Genomic DNA, 21,611 nt, shown 5'->3' on the forward strand with positions numbered 1-21,611 from the left:
GTTATTGTTTGTGAAAGAGGTTAAACACTATATTAACTTCTGAGTAGTGATTTATTGTTGCTTTTGTTAGGGAAAAATAAAAAAGGAAACTGAAATAATATAATTTGATATTGCCTTTGAGAGTTTTCAGTTTGCAGAAGTCTATTTCCTACTCAATTTTATTTTTTAAAAAGCATACATGTAGTGTAAATACAGCATCACATAAACGCAGAGTTGTTCTAATCTTCCTGGTTTAAACTGTTGTGTAATACACTCTGTAACCATTAAGCAGCTGCTCTGCCTCAGAGATGCTCATATTTCCTTTGGTAGATGAAGGGAATTTACTATATGAATGTCTCCAAATTGCTTTAAGATCTTTGAGATCTTTGGCCTCTGTGGCGCAGTGGTTGAGCGCTGGGTTGCGAAGCTGCCCGCAGCCTCTGCGGCGCCGGTTCGATCCCCGGCTGCTCCCCGGTCACCGGAGGAGGGTCCCACATGGCGCGCAGAGCTCTCCTGCCTCCCACTGCTCCCCTCAGCAGTGTACTTCGGTCCTTCTGCCTGTTCTGCTCCCTGCTCTGGTGAATTCTCTCACCCTCCCGCGCTTCTGACTGTACCCAGTGCATGTATAAACAAACAAACTAAATAAATAAATAAATAAAGCATGCCTCTATTTAAAAAAAAATAAATAAATAAAAAAAATAAATAAATAAATGTGCAGTGGTATGTAGTACTGGAAGACTCCGACAGCCTGGGGTTACTGATGGGGTACAGTTAACATCAATAACCTGATTTTGCTGAATCTCATCTTACGATAATCACAGGACTCCTGACCCTGCAAGATTCTCCCCCAAATATTTTACCAGCGTCCTTAAGTATTGTCTTTTGTGTGCTTGTAAACAAGCACTATTAAGCAGCTAAGTACAGTGTCATCCACTCTTTCTTTTCTCTACCCCTCCCCATTTTGGGTAATGCCCGTCCATTGCAAAGTCTGTGCTGTGTGCAAGGATGCATGAAGGTGGCAGCTGTCGATTTCAGGTGCTTCTTCCAGGCTGTCCCATTGCCCGATTTTCATCAACCCCAGCTCCCACTGAGTCTTTATCAGAAGGCATAATCACTCCTTTTTGGGGTCTGCCCTTTGTCATTCTCCATGCCAGAGTGCAGTCCAGTGGAATCAGTGGTGTTGTGTTTTGTGTAATGGTGCCAAAGTTCTGACATACTTCCTTTTTCATCGTTGTAGTAAAATAATTCATTAATCTTCCTTAGAGAATCAAATTCCTTAGAACTTGGGGAACTGGGGGTGAAAGGGGGAGAAACAGGCTGTTGTTCTCTGAGTTGCCTTCCCTTTTCTCTGAAATAATTCTTGTATTTGGCTCTGTGTGACTGCCTTACAGTCTTCACACTGATAAAGGGAGCTTGAGGTGGCGCCTCCCTCACTTGTGGTTTGACTTCTGTTTGTCCATACACTACGTGGGCATGATGTAGAAGCAAATGATGCCCTGGCTACTTGTTGGAATAATAAAGAAATGAATTTCAGATGATATTTATGTATTTAAATGTTGTTATATATTACACATGTTGTAATAATCTGTATGAAATTATATATATAACTATATATATAATTTATATAAATATATTGAAATGTTCACTGTTGATTCATTCACTCATTTCATCTGCTTCTAAAGAAGTTGGATGGGTGGATATAAAAACACTCAGATATATGTGACATCTCCATTTGCAACAGTGAAACATTTAAGCTAATTCAAGGATTTTCTGTCTGTTCATCCTATTAGTAGGTAAAAGCAATTTTGTTCTGGTGATACTCTAAATGAAGATTTATGAATAATTTGAGACTGCCTGGAATCCAGTGTTCGCAATTCAGTGTATGACTGATTGTTGACTCTACTGGCCAATTTTGATTTATTATTAACATTTAACCTGTGCCTTCTACTGGTTTTATGTTTTTATCTCATTTTTCCTCACAACTCTGAGGTAGGAAATTTCATTAATTCTAACTTATAAATGAGGAACTGGAGGCACACAGTGTCCACTAATGTGGCCAAGAGTCTACACTGGGAGGCCAGTGGGGAGTCAAGTCCCAGCTCTTAGACTTGAGTGCTCCCTGCTGCTATTAAACCCTTGCCTCGTCCCTCACTGAATCTAATCCTTTGGTCAGCCCTAAAATGTTATGTCAAATTTTATTAAATTGCTAGTTCTTGGAATCTACACTTGTTTTTTTTTCCTGGAAGTATTCCAAGTCTAAGGAGTTTCAGACTCTTCTTATTTTCTTCTTGGGACACAGAGAGTGACCATATCTCACCTTCGTATGGAAGTTCTCTCCCCTTCACTCTCGTTAAATCTTCTCACAGATGAGAACTTGGCGACTTGACTGGGTGTCTGTGGGCATTCCCATCTCTAGTACTAGATGCAGGTAAACCAACTACCACACAGGTCTGACCTACCCAGGCTTCTGACCTTTGTGGCACAGTCATCAGGGTTCTTGTACCTAGAGGCTAAGGAGGGATCATGGGGCATTCCTGGAGACCTGGGTTTACCGCCATATGTCAGAAAATATGTCCAGTTCTTAAAGCAAAGGAAATTCAAGGGTGCCGTGGCAAGGGCATGAAAGCAGTGAAGTCATGTGAGGTGTACATGCGTGGAAATATGTCCACGCAGAGTATTTGCTGTATGTATAAATTCTTTCGTGTGGTTCATGACCTTGGAACAAGGGTGGGAGTGCTGCTAACAGCAACTCACTTTTCTTTAATCAGGGAAGGATTTGTGAAAGAACAGTGGTTTCAAGAGATCTTTGAAGTAATTCCAACAGGTGCTAATTGTGGTTGTGGTTTTCCTTTTCCTTTTTTTCTTTCTTTCTTTTTTCTTTTTTTTTTTAAATAGGTGGACTTTAGTCTCCAGGTGCTTTGGAGCTGAACACACTCAACAAGAACCCCAGAACCTTCATTCTCTGTATGTGGGTCATGGCAAATAAAACCATGCCAATTGCCCTGCACATTCAGAAAGTTAAGAAAAAATTTTTCTAGGAGAATGTCTAGTATCTAAACTTTTTTACTTTTGCTTAAACAGACCTAGCTTGCATTCACAAGTTTTGCTTTTACTTGTCTTTGTTGTAAGCACACTTGGTTTTTGTTTTAACCTTGCTTTGAAAAACACTTGAACAAATTCTAGTGTTTAATCATTTATTTGCTTCCTGCTTATATTAATCTTTTTCCTCTTGATGTTTATTTTCAGGATACCTTGAGGATAGCTTTGTAAAATCTGGAGTCTTCAATGTATCAGAACTTGTGAGGGTATCCAGAAGTAAGTAAATTGTTTTCTTATTATTATACAGTATGATTTAAAATATTTTGTTTTTTTTACCTGAAATACAATTTAAAGAGTAATCGCATGCCAGGAGAGTTTGCGTTTTAAATTCTCAGACCATTTGCTCAAATCATACATACATATATATAGTCTGAGTTTCTAAAATATTTGCATTAAAATTATCAAATCTTTTTTGTCGTGCAAAAACAATTTTTTGACTGTTCTGACTGGTCTTCGCTTAACTCACTGTTTTCTTTATGACCATAGATGGTCATTTATATCAAAGGAAGTGTGATTAATTAAATGTACTCTGTGTTGTTATGATAACCCACATAAGTTTCCTGTAGATAAGTGCTTTTTCATTTTACTAACATTTTGTTGGGGACTTGGAGATGTACAGGATATACACACTAGCATGCAGAGTGTAAAGGGATGCAGAAATTAACTTTGCAGATTGTAGTTGGATATAGATAGAAAGCATTGTTGTCCAAAACAATGTCCGATTGTTTTAACTGGCCATTTCACCTGACACACCATTCTTGGTAGCCCGGATGTTCACCTGGCCAGCTACCTAAATGGGGAGGTTTCCTTGATCAACCCTTTTACTTACTACTAACGTGTGGAAATAAATCTAAGATGTATCTCTTAAAACACTCAATTTGTTAAAGCAGGTGACTCATTTCTTCCTTCCTCTCTTCTCTGTTTCAACTTACTTATGTAACTTTGAAGGCTGTGTTTTCACTGACATTTTGACAGAGAGTGTCACAGTTTGGAATGATGTTATTTAGTTGATATAGTAGCACTCTTGTCCTTGTTTAAGTCATGTTTTTCATTTGGGTCAAATCCACAGGTCAGGAGCAAGAATTATGATGATTCAAAAAGAACAAAGCAGAGCCAGTTTCTGAGGATAAGTGTAGGAAATGCACCAGAGTCTTATAGGAATCTTCAACTACTAGATGACTGTGTCTTTTGAACCGTAATTTGTCAAGTAGTTCAGGTTTCTAAAGCGGCCAGTGCAAACAGCATGTATCTCAGGGAGTTGTATACAAACAACTCCAGTAAGGTTATCCTTTCTGTCCTAACTCTGCAGTGCGTAAGTGTCTGCCAGAAACACCTCTATTATGGGTATATTTCCTTGGGGACACTATAGGACAGAATCTAATATCCTGTATCCTAGTGCATCCAGGGTTTGTATTTGTTGGGCAAGAGGATTCTGATGGTCTACTCTTTTGACCAAGGCTGTGAATCTTCTGTGATTCTCCTAGTCAATATGTGGTGTATGAAGGTCTTTTACATTTCAAAGTGTTTTGTCTGTTTTTAATTTGGAAGAAATATGCTTGATTTCTTGCATCATATAAGAAAGGGGCTATTTGAAGTTATGTGTATGTGTTGGGGTGTGTGTGTGTGTGAGGGAAATGTTCTCCACACCGTTCTCTAGCAGAGAGAAGGTGATGCTGCTACGGTTATCAGATTTTATCAAATGATTAAAATTTGTACTTTTTGAAGCCTTATGATATATTTTTCTAGATATATCCTTCTTTTAAGAATGATAGTAGGAAGTGTTCTGTCAGAAAATATTATTAGTATCTCATTAGAGGTCACATGTTATGCTTGGCACTGTAGGAGAGTCACATTAGTGTCTTAAAAAGCACAGAATGATATTTTGAAAAATCTGAATTTGAATCATAACAAATAGATTAAAATACTTTTTTGTAACATTCAGAAATAAGATAAATTTAATATACTTCATTCTTCCTTAATTTATACTCTCATCTCTTAGAGGTTTTTAAGTTATCTGTTATAACAAACATTACTGATTTGTAATTAGTACATTAATTATCTATATTCATTCATTAGTTAATTTATTCAGCAAACATTTATTTTCTACTCCGTATGTAAATAGGTGTCTCTGAAACGCTTGAGAAGTTATTCTCCTAAGTGTTTTAATAAATCCACATTATAATCTTATTTACACAATTGAACTTCATTGTTTATGAAATAAAGGTTTGCTAAGTAAACATAAACTACAGCACAGCCCTCATGCTGTATATCATAGATTCTGACTGTGGAAAGTTTATGGTACATTAATGGTTTCTGTCCTCTAGGGTTTTATTATCATTTGACCCTCTAATGCGTTTGTTGACTGTAGCTAATGAAGCTATTCAGTTTTAGGATAGTGATCTTTTTGTTGAGTGATATTATCTCCATCCTAAAAGTTGATTTAGGATCAGCTTTTGGAGTGAGGAGAACAATAGGAGAGATTAAGGGTTGGCCTCTAACCTTTAGAATCTGAGGTGCTTTGGAGCTTCATTTCTAAGAGGATATTGGCAACCTCTTAAACATGATTTGCAGCTTTCAGGCTTCTTGCAGCTCCCTGGAAGAGGTGCTAACACTGATGTTTGTATCTGATGCAAGTTCTTCCTGAGGCTTTTAATCAGGAATGTCTGTCCAGGACTTGCTCTTCTCACGTGCTCTCTTTGTTATTAAAATAATTTTTGTGTACTGTTTTAGAATTTGGCCAAGTTTATTATTAAACTGCTTTCTTTTGTAAGCTCCTATTTAATGTCAGAATGCACACTCAATTTGGACAATATTCATGTATAAATCTGCAGGCAGATCATTTTTATTGCTGTCTTGATACTCTGGGATATTTCTCTGGAACAAAATTAAGAAAAAATAAAATTTCTAAAGATTTGTTTTATCATTTTGCATAAATTACACCTAGTCTGTTTATGGTCAAGCATCTTGTTGACTCTTAAACCCCCTGTATGAAATAGAAGCTACAAATCTTTGCTTAAATATTGCATAAGCTTAATAAATTGCAAATAGTTTATATAAGATAAAATTTGTTAGTTTCCTGTTAATAGCTCAGTTCTTTGAATTATATCCATTGCTGTTGTTGGAAGCCAGACAGATTGCTTACTTTCACTGAGCCCCTCAAATATCTCCTTCTAGCACATAACCTCTTTCCAATGTCACATAGAACATGATTCTAATAATAAACTTTAAAGCATGTGGTTGCAGTGGGATTTCTTACTTTGCATTTTTTTAACCTCCAGTGTACCTCAGCTACAACAAATAACTACATTTTAGCTGTTCAAAGAATTTAAGTCATTAGACATAGTTACACATTGAATACAAATATTTTCTGTTTAAACGAGTTTAAAGTATTTTACGTAAAATGAAAAATCTAAAAGAAAGCAGGGGATCTACAAGTTCTGAGCTAAAACTCCTCACGTATATATTGATTTATTTAATTGTTAATATAGGAAAGAGAGCTGTTGGTTGTATATTTCTTGATTACTTCCCTACAATAAATCATTTTCTTATTTTAAGTTAATCTTGGACTGCTTGATATTAAAATAGAATTCAACTGATGGTGAACACATTTAAAATTTTTTTTGAAATTATGGGTACGAAAATACCTTGAAAATCTGAAGCTCCTCTGGGATTTTATCTTCAATGTATCTCAGAAACTCTAAAATTTTGTTGCCACAGCCCAGGACACACTTTCTTTCTTTCATTAAGGCTTTTGAAGGCCTAATAGAAATAGAAATGTGAAGGAATAGAAATTCTTAAGCACTGTACTTTGACACGACCTCCCTGGCTCCCAGCTTGCATATTAACTCTGTCCATGACTGTGCCCCTGTAGAATAATCTCCCATGAATACTTATTCTCCAAAATCCAGGGACAGCTATGGCTTTTGCATAGATTGCTTGGATCTTTCACGCTTATATTGTATTCTACTTAAATTGAAATCCCACAGCATTGATCATGTTATTTGTTTGAGCTGTCTGATTATAATCTGCTCTATGCTGTTTTTCTATGTTTTTACATGAATGTTTTCTTTTCTGTTGCCCAATATGTTTTATAAAGGGCTGGGGCAGTCTTATATCCTTTGTAATACTTGCCTGCAATGGACATAACCGATCATTTGCTGAATGTACAAACTTTAGCAACTAGGTCTTTGCTTTAAGCATGCTTTTGAACTGTTTCAGCTTTACTAACCATTCCAGTCCACCAGGGGATGAATTTGGGGATAAAGCAGAGGAGGAAGGGCATTTCACATTTTTTGAAAACTATTGTATGTGAGTCACGGTGCTGGACTTTTATCACTCCTTACCTCATTTCCTTCTCAAACTAATCTCATGTGGTAGGTTATTATTACCCTCATTTTGTAGTTTAAGAAACTGAGGCACGTAACTCAGAAGTGGCGCAGAGAATTAGGCTAAATGTTTCTCCTTCCCAATACTTTGTTATAATGCAATGTACTGACTCAGATTTATGTCCAGAAACAAATTTTAAAAATTTGAACAGATGTAATCTGTTGTACAAAAACGAATACTTATATATGGAAATCTCATCATAGTACATATTGGCACATTCAAAAATATTTCTTGATTTGCAAAAACTACCTTCAACTATAAAACTCCATAGGCATGTTTTAAATGGTTTATAAAGTTTTGTCGAAACCCTTTTTCAAACAAAATATAGTTATTAAGAAAAGCCACATTTTCCATTTTTATATGAAACCTGAATATGCATTTTGAAAAACACTTTGGTTCTTATTTCATATATTCCACTTATTTACCTTCCATGATATAATAATTATTTACATAGTTACATATCATTTTTTCTCTAAATTTATTTCATTTCTTACATCACTGTTCATTTTTGTAAAGTAAATGGTTTCTCCCCTCATGTGTAGTCCACCTAGTTCTCCCACCACCACACCACCACAGTCCCTTGTGCTGTTCACTCCCCTGTCTTAACCCCCTCCCTCTCCATAACTTACTTTATGCTCAAATCTGTGGTCAGCTCGCAAGTTTGTCTTTTTCTTGACCTTTTCTTCTGTTTCTCTATATTCCACCTATAAGTGAAACATCTGGTATTTTTTTTTCCTTCTGACTTATTTTGCTTAGCATAATCCCCTCCAGCTCCGCCCATGTTGCTGCAAATGTCATGAATTTGTCTTTTCTACCCAAAGAACACAAAGAACACCCATTCGAAAGGAAGCCTCCACGCCTGTGTTTACTGCAGCACTATTTACAATAGCTGAGATACAGAAACAACCTAAATGAAGATGAATGGGCTAAAAGTTGTGGTATATTTACCCGATGGAATACTACTCAGTGATCATCTCATGATATCTAATCCATTCTAACAGTGTCGCTGTTATTTATAGAATAGCAATCTTGGTATTCTTTTGTGAAACAGTTCTATATTTATTTATTTAATAGCTGTTTGGGCTGTGAGAGCTGGCTTAGTAGAAAGCCTTTTGCTTAGTGCTGAGCAATAGGAAACTTGATTTCCTCTGAAGCATCTATAGACTAGTGAGGTACAGGTGTAGTTATAACTAATGGAAAGGAGTGAGTGAGACAGTTTGGGAGTGGGAGTAGGGAAGTGGTAACTCATCGTTATAAGCTGAGGGCCTTGAGTTCCAGAACTTTACCATTGGCATCAGGAGTATGTTTTCAAGTCCTGCCTGGTATATAGTAGACTTTAAACTCTTTAAGTTGAAGTGTTGTCCACATTCTTGCCTACAGGCAAATACCAGATTTTTGCATTTGAATGAAGATGACAAGTATAAGTGTCATTCGGATGTTGTTTTTTTTTGTTTTTTTCCTCAGCACCCATAACCCAGGGAACTGGAGTCAACTTCCCAATTGGAGAAATTCCGAGCCAACCATACTATCATGACATGAACTCGGGGGTCAATCTTCAGAGGTCGCTGTCTTCTCCACCAAGCAGGTAACTAACTGAAAGATGAGCTGCTTTTGCTCTAAGCAGATATGTAAATATGTAGGTAGGTAGGTAACCAGATAGGTAGGTAGGTAGGCAAGTACAGAGATAGGGGCAACAAAGTAAAGAGTTCCAGAGTTTTTGCTGATTTTACACAGATTTTTAATCTCTACAGGCTATGTATATATGTGTATCTGCTCACACACACATATATACATATATACAATTACATCTAATATATATATATCTTTTATATATATGTTAGCTGTAGCTGTTCAGAGCACTCAAAAAATCTTACTAGGGGTAATAAGGGAACTATAAAAATATATTAATATGATTTTTGTTCTATGTTTTGTCCTATGTAATATAATGATGTGCTATGAAATATTTTAATTCTACAAGCTAATTCTTTTGACTACTTTTACAATGATGTTATCATGGCAATGGGCCCTGCTTTATTATTGATCCATACTGGTAACATTTACCTGTAAAAGACATCTGAGTATGGGATAATGAACCATGAAATCTAAAATGCATCATTTACTTAACTTTAAAAGTAAAAGGACTTGTTCTAAGCTACAGTTTGCCAAATTCCTCAGTTAGTCAACATTCTCTGAGTACTTTAGTTAACCCTTAGTTATCAATGAAAGTATCATCTGCTTTGATATTTGGTTTCCGCTTTTGTTGGAAAAGGAGATAAAGTGAAGTTACTTTGCTCTTTGGTTCTCTCTAGACATTGTCATTTTTCTCTTTACCTTCTGGTTCTTATTTTCAGTCCCATCAGAGTTTTAAAAAAGATTTCCTATTTAAATAAGGGATAAATAGCTTGGAAATTTGGTTGGGCATAAAATTTTATGGTGATATGTTCCACTATTATAGAATGATAGAAGAGAACTCAGCTCATGAGAAAGCAAAATGAATAAATATTTTCTCTTGTGTTTTTTTTTTTGAGTTGGCTTTTTTAATATGTGAAGACCCATCTCATTTCTGGACTATTAAATTTACCAATGATCAAATATAAGAGTCTATGCATTTTAGAACAAAACTTGTATTTTATAGTGTCAACTTTTAAAATAAAATAATATCTGAATAATTTTTCTTACACTGTTCTCAAAGATTAAAATTAATTGCATTTAGATTAATTATGAGGGGCCTCCCTGGTGGTACAGGTGTTAAAGTATCAAGCTGTCACCAGCCACTGCAGTATGAGTTTGATCCCCAGCCATGGAGCTAACTCTCATGGCGCAGCAGACTTCTCCTGTCTCACCTGCTGCTCCCCTCAGTAGTGTATTTCAGTAGCACCACCTGTTTTGCTCCCCACTCTATCTCTGGTGAATCCTCTCACCCCCATACCCCCACCCCGCACCCTTGGCCTATACCCTGGTTCTTGTATGCATAAATAAATAAAAATTAAAAAAATTAATTATGAAATGATATATATTTGTATGTTTATAAACTAAGTTCAATTATATATCATTTATAGTCAAACTTTTTTCATGTAGTTAGATTACAAACCAAGATAATTTGCCTTATTACTACTAAAATTGTGATATGCTGAGATCTTAAACATGCTCTATGTTTTCAGAATTTAAAATGAGTAGTAATTTACTATTTGCCTCATGGATCAATATGTTATCAGCACAGATCTTTCCTAATATTCATTCAGTTTCAGAGATTATGTCATTCAGAATAAACAAGGTATAAAATTATTTCTCAGTTACATCCTTATGAGAATTAACTTTCTCATTTCAAGAAAATATAGAAAATATAGAAAATAAGTAAATATCCATAAACAAATATCCATAAGTAAATATCCATAAATAAATATCACTGACTCACAAAAGTGGGAAGTAAATTAAAGGAAAATTTAAAAAATGTATATGTTCTAACTCTGGATATCATTGGAAGAGACTAAAGAATTATAATTTACTCTGACTATTTAGTGTGGAAGAAATTGCTATCTTCTACATCATGAAAATGCTCTGGGAGTTGTGAGTCAAATATTAATTCCTAGTGTATCTATGAATATATTCAGATGTACATATACTTTCAGGGTTTGAAAACACAATACAGCAGAAAAACAACAGACTTGGAAGTCAGAAGTCTTTATTTTGTATTGGATTACTGGCATTAACTTTTCCTGGGCAATTCACTGAGTTTTCCCAAACTTGTCTCCCCATTTTTAAGAAAAGGTAGGGCCAGTTTATATGTGTGGTTTCGAAGGTCATTCCCAACTCCAAAATCCTGTGACATGATGTTTGTTATCACTGCATAAAATTACTTTACAATTTTTTAAAAAGTTTTTACCTGAATAAAAATTCTTTTTTTTTTTTAAAGATTTATTTATTTATTTATACAAGCACTGGGTACAGTCAGAAGTGCGGGAGGGTGAGAGAATTCACCGGATCCACAGCAGGGAGCAGAACAGGCAGACTGACGAAGTACACTGCTGAGGGGAGCAGCAGGCATGGCAAGAGAAGTCTGCGCACCTTGTGGGACCCTTGCAGGCCAGCCAGGGATTGAACCGGCGCTGCGGAGGCTGCAGGCAGCTTCGCAGCCTAGTTCTCAACCGCTGTGCCACTGGGGAGGCTGGATAAGGATTCTTAATGAAAGAAAAAAATACTCTTCTCATACTGATAGTTAATTATTTAGCAGATATTAGTAGGGATATGTGAGGGCAGCATGTGCCATAGTACAGTATTTTTATTCTCTGTAATTGATGTGAGTCGTGTTTTCTCTATTAAAATGTTTCATTTTAAAAGTATACCATTTGGGCCTCCCTGGTGGTGCAGCAGTTGAGCGCTGGGTTGTGAAGCTGCCCGCAGCTTCTGCAGCGCCTGTTCGATCCCCGGCTGCTCCCCGGCCACCGGAGGAGGGTCCCACATGGTGCACAGACCTCTCCTGCCGCCCGCTGCTCCCCTCAGCAGTGTACTTCGGTCCTTCTGCCTGCTCTGCTCCTCGCTCTGGCTCTGGTGAATTCTCTCACCCTCCCGTGCTTCTGCCTGTACCCAGTGCTTGTATAAATAAATAAATAAAACAAAAATCTTTTAAAAAAAAAAAAAGTATACCATTTGGATTGAATTTGGCAATGGCTTGTTTTTCATGGTTGATTTTAAGAGTAAAGGGTCTGATTTGTAAGGAAAAGGTGTAAAGCATAATATATGAAATAGTTTATAATCAGTAAAGTATTGCAAAATATTTTTTCTTATTAATTATAGGGTTACTACTAATAATTACTATTTAATTAGTATCTTTTAAATGCCAGCTACTTAACTAGGAACTTTACACTTAATAACTCACTTAATCCCCTTAATCACTCCCCTTTGAACTAGATTTTATTATTTCCATTTTACAGATGATTAAAGTCAGTTTAGAAAGGTCAGTGAATTAACTATTAAGAAGTAGTAAGTGGCCTAGTCAAGGTCTAGTACTAGGGCTAGTCTGACTCTATTCCAATATCTTATCTTTCAATTAAAGGGATTACATTGCTAATAGCATGTACTAACAAATGAATATTATTAATATTAATAATTATTGTAAGAATCAGTTACAAGCTTAATAACAATTTTCAAATTAGTCCATGTATCACATTGAGAATTCACCTTTTATTACTGATATTTCTTTGTAAATACATTTCAGAAGGTAAATATAATAATTACCATTTTTTAGGCAGGTATTTAAATAATAAAATAATAAATGGAATAGACAACTAAAAACATTTTCTATTCCTGTTGCTATTTAAATACTCTCCATTCTTTCAAAAATGATTATGGGATTTTAAATTACTTGTGTTCGTGGAAATCCCACTAACATAACTATTGTCATATTTTGACAGCAAAAGACCCAAAACTATATCTATAGATGAAAATATGGAACCAAGTCCTACAGGAGACTTTTATCCCTCTCCGAATTCACCAGCTGCTGGAAGTCGAACATGGCATGAAAGAGATCAAGGTGAGTGCTGAGGATGTGCCTTCAGAGACATGAGAGTAAAATATCCACTCATTTCATACGTTTCATTTAGTGAAAATTTTATAATTGAGCCAAGAGAGAGTATGTTTTCTTCATGCGATAATCATGGTAAAAATGCTTTTAAGATAACATACAAATCAAATCTTATTAAAGTTGTTACAAAAATTCTTTATTTTACATACTTCTTGGATGTTTTCGTCCCACAGTTAATGTAGGTGAATGATCATGGTCTGTCTACTTTAATTGGTTGCATTGCAGCAGAGCCACAAGTTCTGATTCCTTTAGATCGGTTGGCTCCACTCTGTGAGATATTTCAGGGAGGAGCCAAACTTTTAAGCAGTTTGCAAGTGTCAGATACTGAAAGTTCCCATTTAAAGGAAGTCATAATTCCTGTAGGAAGTAGGTACAGTTAAAAAACAATGACTATAAGTGTAATGTATGAAACTTTGTGTCTGAGTCAATTTAGTTATGCTTTCTAGATAAAACAGACTCAATTCCAGTGCAGCTTTGGGGAAGCATGGAATTTTAAAAATTGGGTGTTATTTGACTCTGAATTCAGAGTCAAATCTTTTTTCATTCTTAAAGTCTGTTGAGTTAATAAATTTCATCAGACTTACCCATGCATTTTTGCCACAAATAGAAGGAGACTAGTAAGTATAGAAGTAGAAAAATTAGCTAACTGAAATTTTTGTTAATACGTGTGTATTGTGCAAATATGATTTATATTAGCAGCATAAAATGTACTTGAGAATTGTCTTTTAAATCAAACTGCATTTCATTGAAAATGTAAAAGAACTCTTAATCAATGGTTTTCAGCCCACAATTTGGGTGTGTCTCTCTGAGGGTGGGAGCTGCATATTGAGTAATTTCGGGAGATAAATTACTTTGAAGCTGAGCAATGAAAGCCAAAATCAGTTAGACTCTTCTTGCTCAGCAAACTTTAATACTGTGTGGTATAGGGGGTAAAGAGTGAAAATTCTTCTAGGAGGCACTAAACTGTGAATCATGTGGATCTTTTTTAGTATGTAGTAGTTTTAACTAGTAAAGAAGTGGGGGAAGAGAGAAACAAAACTATAGCCCAAACCAAAACCACTGAGGTAGGAAAGTAAGTTTGCAAATGACCACATGTGCTTTGTGGCTGGGCACTGTGCATGTGAAAAGGAATTAATGGAGATCACAGGGTCATTTTAAGGAAGGCTGGAAAATCAGCTGAAAAGTTTCATCTCTGAGAATCCTTCACCCACCAACCCTAAGCTATATTCTTCAGGCAATGGACAATATCATCTTTATATAAAGCATGTTACTTCAGCTCCTTCAGTAACGTCCCACAGCTCAGAGGAGAAAAATCAGAATTCCCTCACGTGAACAACAGGTCTTGTTCATTATCTGATGTCTAACCACTCCAGCCTCAGCTGGTATCATCTGTTTCTCCTTCTTGCACTTGAACACACTGTTGTTTAGAAATGGGAATGAAAAGCCCAAGACCTTCATACAAATCATATCCTCTAGAGTGCTCTTCTTCTAACACTTCATCTAGCAAATTCTTTGTCATGTTTCATGTCCCAGACTAAATTGTTGAATTTCAGTCTAAATCAGGTCTTACTGTTTTTCTCTCTTGATACCAATATTGTTCTTTCATTGTACTCATATGTTGTTACATATTTATTTATGGAGTGAATTGTCTAAATCTGTCTATAATATGAGGCCAGGGACCTTATAGGTGCTACTATAATCAGCACTTAGTAACCATGTACTATGTTGGTGCATAATAGGGGCACAATCTAAATAATTGTTGAGTAAGTGAACCATTGATAGGCAGAATACCAGTCTCATTAGTGAAAGCAAGAAAGAATAGGGACTATCACCGGAATTGTAGAAGTGAGAATAAAAACAAAGCTCTCAACCTTTTATGTTTTAGTCCTTGTTTTACTGACATTGTCAGTTTATTCTAAACAAAGCCACATTTTGCCTGTCAGAAAATTATTCTGGAAAAGATTCTAATGGCAATAATAATAACATTGTGAACATGTGGGAATGGATGTGTTGTTCAGAAGTGTAGGTGTTCTTTATTGTAGAGTGTCACTTTGTAAGAATTGACTCCTCTTTCAGCCTATTGAATAAAGCTGATCTCAAATCATATTATAAAACATTTTTGAAAAGTAGAAGGGAAACTGTCATTCTTTTTCTTTGTAAAATCATTGTATTGTCTTGGTGATTTTCTTTTGTCAAGATGACTAAAATTATTGGAGAAGTCTGCAAAGGCATATTATATTAAGTGTAAGGAAGAATGATCCATTCTCAAGTGTGCTTAAAAAAACTCTGTCACTTTAATTCTGAAGACCCTGAAGACTTTGTAATGTGCACAATAAGCCATTGTAGGAAGAAGACTTCTAACTACAATGAAAAAACGAGGGCAGTACAGTACTATCTTTATAAATTTGCTAAGCTAAAAACAGTCCCTTTGTTCTTAAAAAATTGCTTTTTTTTAATTTGCAAAATAAAATGCCCCACAGTTGTTCTTGTCCATCTTCAAATGTTCTTTAGACACACTTGTTTGCCATGAAGGGAGTTTTCCAAAGGATGTGTGGAGTGGCCCTTGGCATTTGTAAAGGCTGCAGTACATGTCTGATGCTGGTTTCTCCCACCATGACATGCCCTAGTTGGTACTCAGTAGTTATGGAGACATATTGGTTGATTAAAATATGCTTGCATTTATGATTGGAAAAATGTTAAAAATTTACTAATAGCTATTTCGTAAGTATGCTTTATTCTGTTACCATTAACTTTACATTAAATCTACTCTTGCCATTTCCTTTAGCAAAACTGATTTTTGAAATGAAAATTAAAGATAGGAAAATTATGGACAACATGTGGTGACAGACATTCCCTTGTTGTCTGGCGAACCAACTTAAACCATTGCAACTTATTCCAAATAGGCAAAAGTAAAGGTTTTAATATGACCAAGTTATTATACTCATTTTGTTTTAAAAAGAAATGAAGCAAAATTTTAATAAAAAATCTAGATTCATGTCATGAAAAATGTTCATATCATTTTTAAATGTATGTAAAAAGGAGTGTATGTTTAATGTATTAAAAACATAGTTCGGCTTATCTTTGTATCTTCAAAACTCAAAAAGTAACAAGTTCTTGATCATAAAGTTATTATAACATTTAATTTTGTGGAATAGAGACACCAGTGCTTGAAAACTAAACACTGTTTAATAGTGTTAAACATTTGGTAGGAATCTATATGTTTTCCTTACATTTCTTCTGATGAATAGTAATGAAAATTAAGTTTGTCAACATCTGTATGATATAATATTTATATTGTGTACTTTATGTTCTTTCATGCTGGAGAAGATGAGGAGAAGGCAATCTAAGCCACCGACAGTGTCTTCAGCCACTGTTACATTACTTCTCTAGATTCTGGAATGTTTTTCTTCTTCATCTTTTCTAAATCCACTTGTCTTAACCTCTGACAGACTCAATCTTAAAACTTTCTTTTTTTGGAAACTGTTTTCCATCATTTTAGATTTTAATGGTTAAATAAAAGAACCAGTTTAGCTTATCAAAGGGCATACTGAAAATTCCTTTTTATTCCAGTCTTGAGTCTTGATTCCTACTTCATGGGCTTTACTTGAAATTAGAATAATTCTTTGTATTTTTCCTGATAATGTAGGAGGAAAAATGAGAGACAAGCCTTAGTTTTTCTTCTAATTCAAGATACTTTTAATCAACTAAATTGCATTGCATTTCAATGCCCAGAAATTTAGCAGACCGAATTGTATATTCAAACATTTGAAACATTTCTTTATCAATATCCCTTTGCTGCTGCCATTATAATAGTTGCTGATTCATGTAAAGTCTAAATGTGAAAGTCCTAGATATTATTTAATGGCTATTTGGTGATAGTTTGGGCTAGAACTTAATTTGAGTTTAGGACTGTTAATGTATGTACTAGATGTAAGAGCATTCGGCTAAGTTTGGAAAATCCTATTTTAATAAAAATTTAAACATTTTTTTATTCATGAATGAATTTGTAGAATATTATGTGCTATGAACATGAGTATCCAAGAGTGAGTATTTGCAATATGTATACAAATTACATATTTATATATTATAAATTAAATTTATAATAGTGAGCGTAAGAATGTATTTTTAAGATTGAGACTTCAGAATCACTTTTTTTTTAAACCCAAGAATCTATAGGGAACGTTAATTTTCTATTCCAACCTTGGAAATCAAAGTTCTAGCCCAAGCTGCAGTCTGACAAATGATATAATCTCATAGTTTGTCTAGAGCTACAGAGCTGAATAAGTGAGCAAAATTTTTCTTTTTATAAGAGGTTGAATAACTACTATCTGGGAGTCATTAACATTAAATAAGGTCCTAGAAAAAAGCAGAACAAATAGCTTAGTAATCTTCCTGGAAGAGTTTTTAAGCAAATCCCATTGGAGACTAGAGAGAGCACCAACAATTCCTTGCATTCCTAGAGTTTGTATCACAAGGATTAAATATCAAATATTCAAATATCAAATTTTGAACCGGGCAAAATCCGACATGCACATCTCCTTTTGATGAATAGTTGTGCAAGGATGGCTTGGATTTAATTTAAAGCACAATTTTTAGTTTCTTTGTTTACTTTCTTCTTCTTCGAGAACTTGCTGTGAAGCTCCATGTACCATCACACCATTAGAGAGAGAACCCTGAGGAACCTTCACTGTGGTGTGTTTCATTCCCTTCAGCTAAACTTCTGTAGTTGAAAAATCATAACATGAGCATCTTTCAGGCAGAAAGGAAAACAGGATAATGTTGGTGAAAGCTTTCATCAGAATTCCTCACCTTGCCTACTAATTAACAGTTGTTTGTACTTCTTTCATGTGTTGTAATCAGGAATAGCATTTTGGATGGAGCAAACCTCTGTACTTAGTAGAAGGAGCAATACTATTTCATAGGATAAAGTTATATTCCTATTTATGTGTTCTGGGAACTTAATGATGTGAAAATATAGTTTTTTACTGTCTTATTATGAATGGAAAAGAGATTATTGCTAACCTGAGTTCAGTACAAGAACTGCCTTTGTGAAACCCTGGAGTCTGTGAACCCTTTGGAACTAATGTGCATTTATTTGTATTGAAGTTTCATGCGTCAGGAAAAAATTTACAACAAGTTTTGTAGCAGCTTTCACAACTGTAACTGGAACATCCCCATGACTTGTTTAGAGGCAGTGTGCACGGTAAATATGAGCTTGGGTCCTGCAGCTAAAAGGAATACAAGCTGCCATCCTGCCTCTGCTACTAGTTATCTGTGTGACATATGACAAGTTCCTTAATACTTTAGTGATCAGTTGCTGGACCTGTAAAGTGGGTTTTTAAAAACAGGGTTGAAAGCAAAAATATATGTAACTATAACCAAGATGAAAATGCATACATTGTGCAATAATGAAAAATGATGTAAAAATATATAAAATTTAAAAAAATAATAATAAAATTAAAAATATAAATGAAAAGTTTTGGATCAGTCCTAGAAGATAGGAGGGTCTGGTCTCTTTATTTTATTTATTTATTTTTAAAAGATTTTTATTTATTTATATATACAAGAACTGGAGTGTAGGCCAGAGGTGCTGGGAGTGAGAACATTTACCGGAAACAGAGTGGGGAGCAGAACAGGCAGATTGACCGAAACACACTGCTAAGGGGAGCAGCGGGCAAGGCAGGAGAGGTCTACTGTGAGAGGATTCACCAGAGACAGAGTGGGGAGCAGAACATTCACCAGAGGCAGACTGACTGAAATTCATTGCTGAGGGGAGCAGTGGGCGAGACAGGAGAGGTCTGCTATACCATGTGGGTTAGCTCCCTGGCTGGGGATTGTACTCATGCTTCAGTGGCTGGCAAGAGCTTGATAGTGCTGAGACTTTAACCCCTGCACCACCAGGGAGGCCCCTTTTCCTCATTTATATGATTTTTTGTAATACAAGTTTTACCTTTATGTGGTTTCTTAAGCAAGTAAATTATATAGAAAAACAGTTAATCTGAAAACTGTTAATTGAAAAATAGTTAATGTAACTATAGGTTAAATGAGGTTAAAGGTAGGTTAAAAGGAGGGTGAAGGTATAAATATGGTATTTGTACCATACAAAGCATTACTTATCATTAAATCAAACAACCTATAAACATTCTGGGGGACATGAACATGAATTATCTATTAGGAGATATTAAAGAATTACTCTTATAGTATTTAAGTTGAAAATGTATTATGGTTTTATTTTTTAAAGACATTGTTAAAAACACAAATATTTATAAGTAAAATGACGGTATGTCTGTTATTTAAAATACTTCAATAAAATTTGGAATATATTAAATGCAACAAGATTGGAAAAATATATTGGTAACAGTTAAAGTTGGTAATGGTACAATATTCATTGATGATCCTACTTTTGACATTTTCCATACTGATTTAAAATATTTTTTAAAATTATGTTTAAACATTTCAGTGGAAAACAACTCTTCTCCACATTTATCATCAAAACACTCATATCTCCAATTTATTTTTAGTTCAAAAATTTTAATTATGATATTTCTTCCAGAACCCTGAAAATTCATATATTCTTTAGTAGAAGTTTGGAGGGGGGTGCATCCGGTCTTCAATGAGCTATATATAGAAAAAAAAAAAAACTTTTTGCTTTAGGCTTAGAGCACTTTGACGTTGATTTCGAGTTTAGAGAAAACTCTAAATACTGGTATGATCTTAGGCAAATCATTTAATTTCAGGAAACTAAATTTTCTTACTTCTTAAATTGTAAATTTGGACACTAAAGTTTCCTTCATGTTAGTTCAAATTTTAAACTATGTGGAGTCAGGAATTTGTAGATTTTTAACATTTGAGCATTAAATTTTCATTAACATGTTCTTTTGGAAAATTCAGAAATTTTTTGTTTGTTAAATTATTTTAAAAATATTTATTTGAAATGTTCGCTTTGAATAACATTGGGCTGTTTATGTGATTAGAGATTGCATATATTCTGCTTTATACCTGAGGTATGTATAACTCTTAGAAATCTATGTCTTGTTCTGTGCCATTCTGGTACAATAAATGATTGATAGAGATTGAGTTATTATAACAGAACCTTGTTATAGGATCAGTGTCTCCTACTTTGAAAATAAATGACTCAGCCAGACGGCAACATTTATTTTCTCTAAATGACTAGGGATGTAGCAATAGGAGACCATTATCCTGTGACAATATTCTGTTTCATTGACATTATCTCACAAATGTAATTGGTCCATTACTAAATAGAGGTTTTGTTACTGATCAATTTCAAGTGATTTCTAAAACCATTAGGATAATAAATATGCCATCATAGTAATTTCATTGACAGAATGTGCTTTTTTTCTCCATTTACATTTGTTAGAGGAAAAATATAGATTTAGGTTGAACTTAAACACTACAATTTATACCAGTTTTGACTACTTTTCCATTAAGAGAAATGGAACATTGTGCAGAGTAATCATATTTGGATTGAACTGCTGAACTGATGACCTTAAAACTTTCATGATTTTTTTTTTTTTTGCCTCTATCACACTAACCACATCAAATCATAATTGTTCCTAAGCAATTAGTTTACTACCTCAGTTTAACGATTTTATTTGAAATAAATTCCAGATCATTTCTAGGACTTTTCCTGTAAATCCACTAAAGTGACATATGAGTTATATCAACCCTAACCATTACCAGTGGGGATAATAACAGCATTAGTAACAACAGAAACCTTGAGATGTCTTGTAGCATAAATGTTTCTAAATGCATGGCTTTTCCCCAAATGTTCTCCTTTAAAAACTCATCTGTAATCTTGTTAAATTAGAACTCTTCCAGTATCTTTCTGACTTTTACAGTTAAGGTTACAGTATTGATTTTATTTTATATTCCATGGCTCTCAGATGCTTAACACTAATAAGCTTCTATAGCCAAGAGGTTTTTCCCCAGAGGCGAGGGGGAAGAATAGCTATTTACCTATGCCAATATTTAATAAGCAACTAAAATATACTCCAAATCCTGCATAATTGTTTGGTGTTTTTCTTCTTTACAGATTAGGTTTTCTGACGTTACTCAAGTCACTTTATCATTGCCTGTCTGTTAAAATGAAACTGCTTAATGGACAAAAGCATTTTGAAGTGTTTTTAAAAGCAGCTTTCATTTATTTAGTATTCACTCTGTTAGGATGGTTCTTCATTATTCAAAGGATTTTTTGTGTGTGTGTGCTGTCTTAAGAAGGTGTTTATGAGCTTCAAAGGGATTTGAGCTTTAACTTTGTATTGGGTGTAGGTGTAGCCTGAAGACATTTTTTTTTTTAATAAAGTTGTGATAAATGGAGACTTGTAGTAACATGCTACTTATTGTGCTTGGGTTCAAATATATAAAGATATTTAAACTATCACAAAATGTTTTAAGTTGCTCAAGGATACAGTAATATGCTCAAGTGTAGTTAAGATTAAATAACTCAATGATTAAAGTAAGAATTTTCATTTATTTAAAATTGGACTATCATATTTTCTCCTTTAATAAATAACTGACTTCATTTAAGAAAAGGTTGAGAAATCTA

At 34.6% G+C, this 21,611-nt stretch overlaps 1 protein-coding gene across 7 annotated transcripts in view; it reads left to right on the forward strand.

Annotated features, from left to right (window-relative positions):
* The window catches only part of NFIB (nuclear factor I B), a 233,137-nt gene that overhangs the window by 156,695 nt on the left and 54,831 nt on the right, over positions 1-21,611 (forward strand). For all 7 annotated transcript variants that reach the window (XM_037494564.2, XM_054689684.1, XM_037494563.2 and 4 more), the window contains exons 4-6: positions 3,226-3,294; positions 8,929-9,049; positions 12,876-12,994. In XM_037494564.2, the coding sequence (XP_037350461.2) occupies positions 3,226-3,294; positions 8,929-9,049; positions 12,876-12,994 (309 nt within the window). The remainder of the gene's footprint in view (positions 1-3,225; positions 3,295-8,928; positions 9,050-12,875; positions 12,995-21,611) is intronic.

Source organism: Talpa occidentalis, unplaced genomic scaffold, assembly GCF_014898055.3.
Source record: "Talpa occidentalis isolate TD23 unplaced genomic scaffold, MPIMG_talOcc4v2.1 talOcc4.7, whole genome shotgun sequence".
NCBI classification, from domain to species: domain Eukaryota; kingdom Metazoa; phylum Chordata; class Mammalia; order Eulipotyphla; family Talpidae; genus Talpa; species Talpa occidentalis.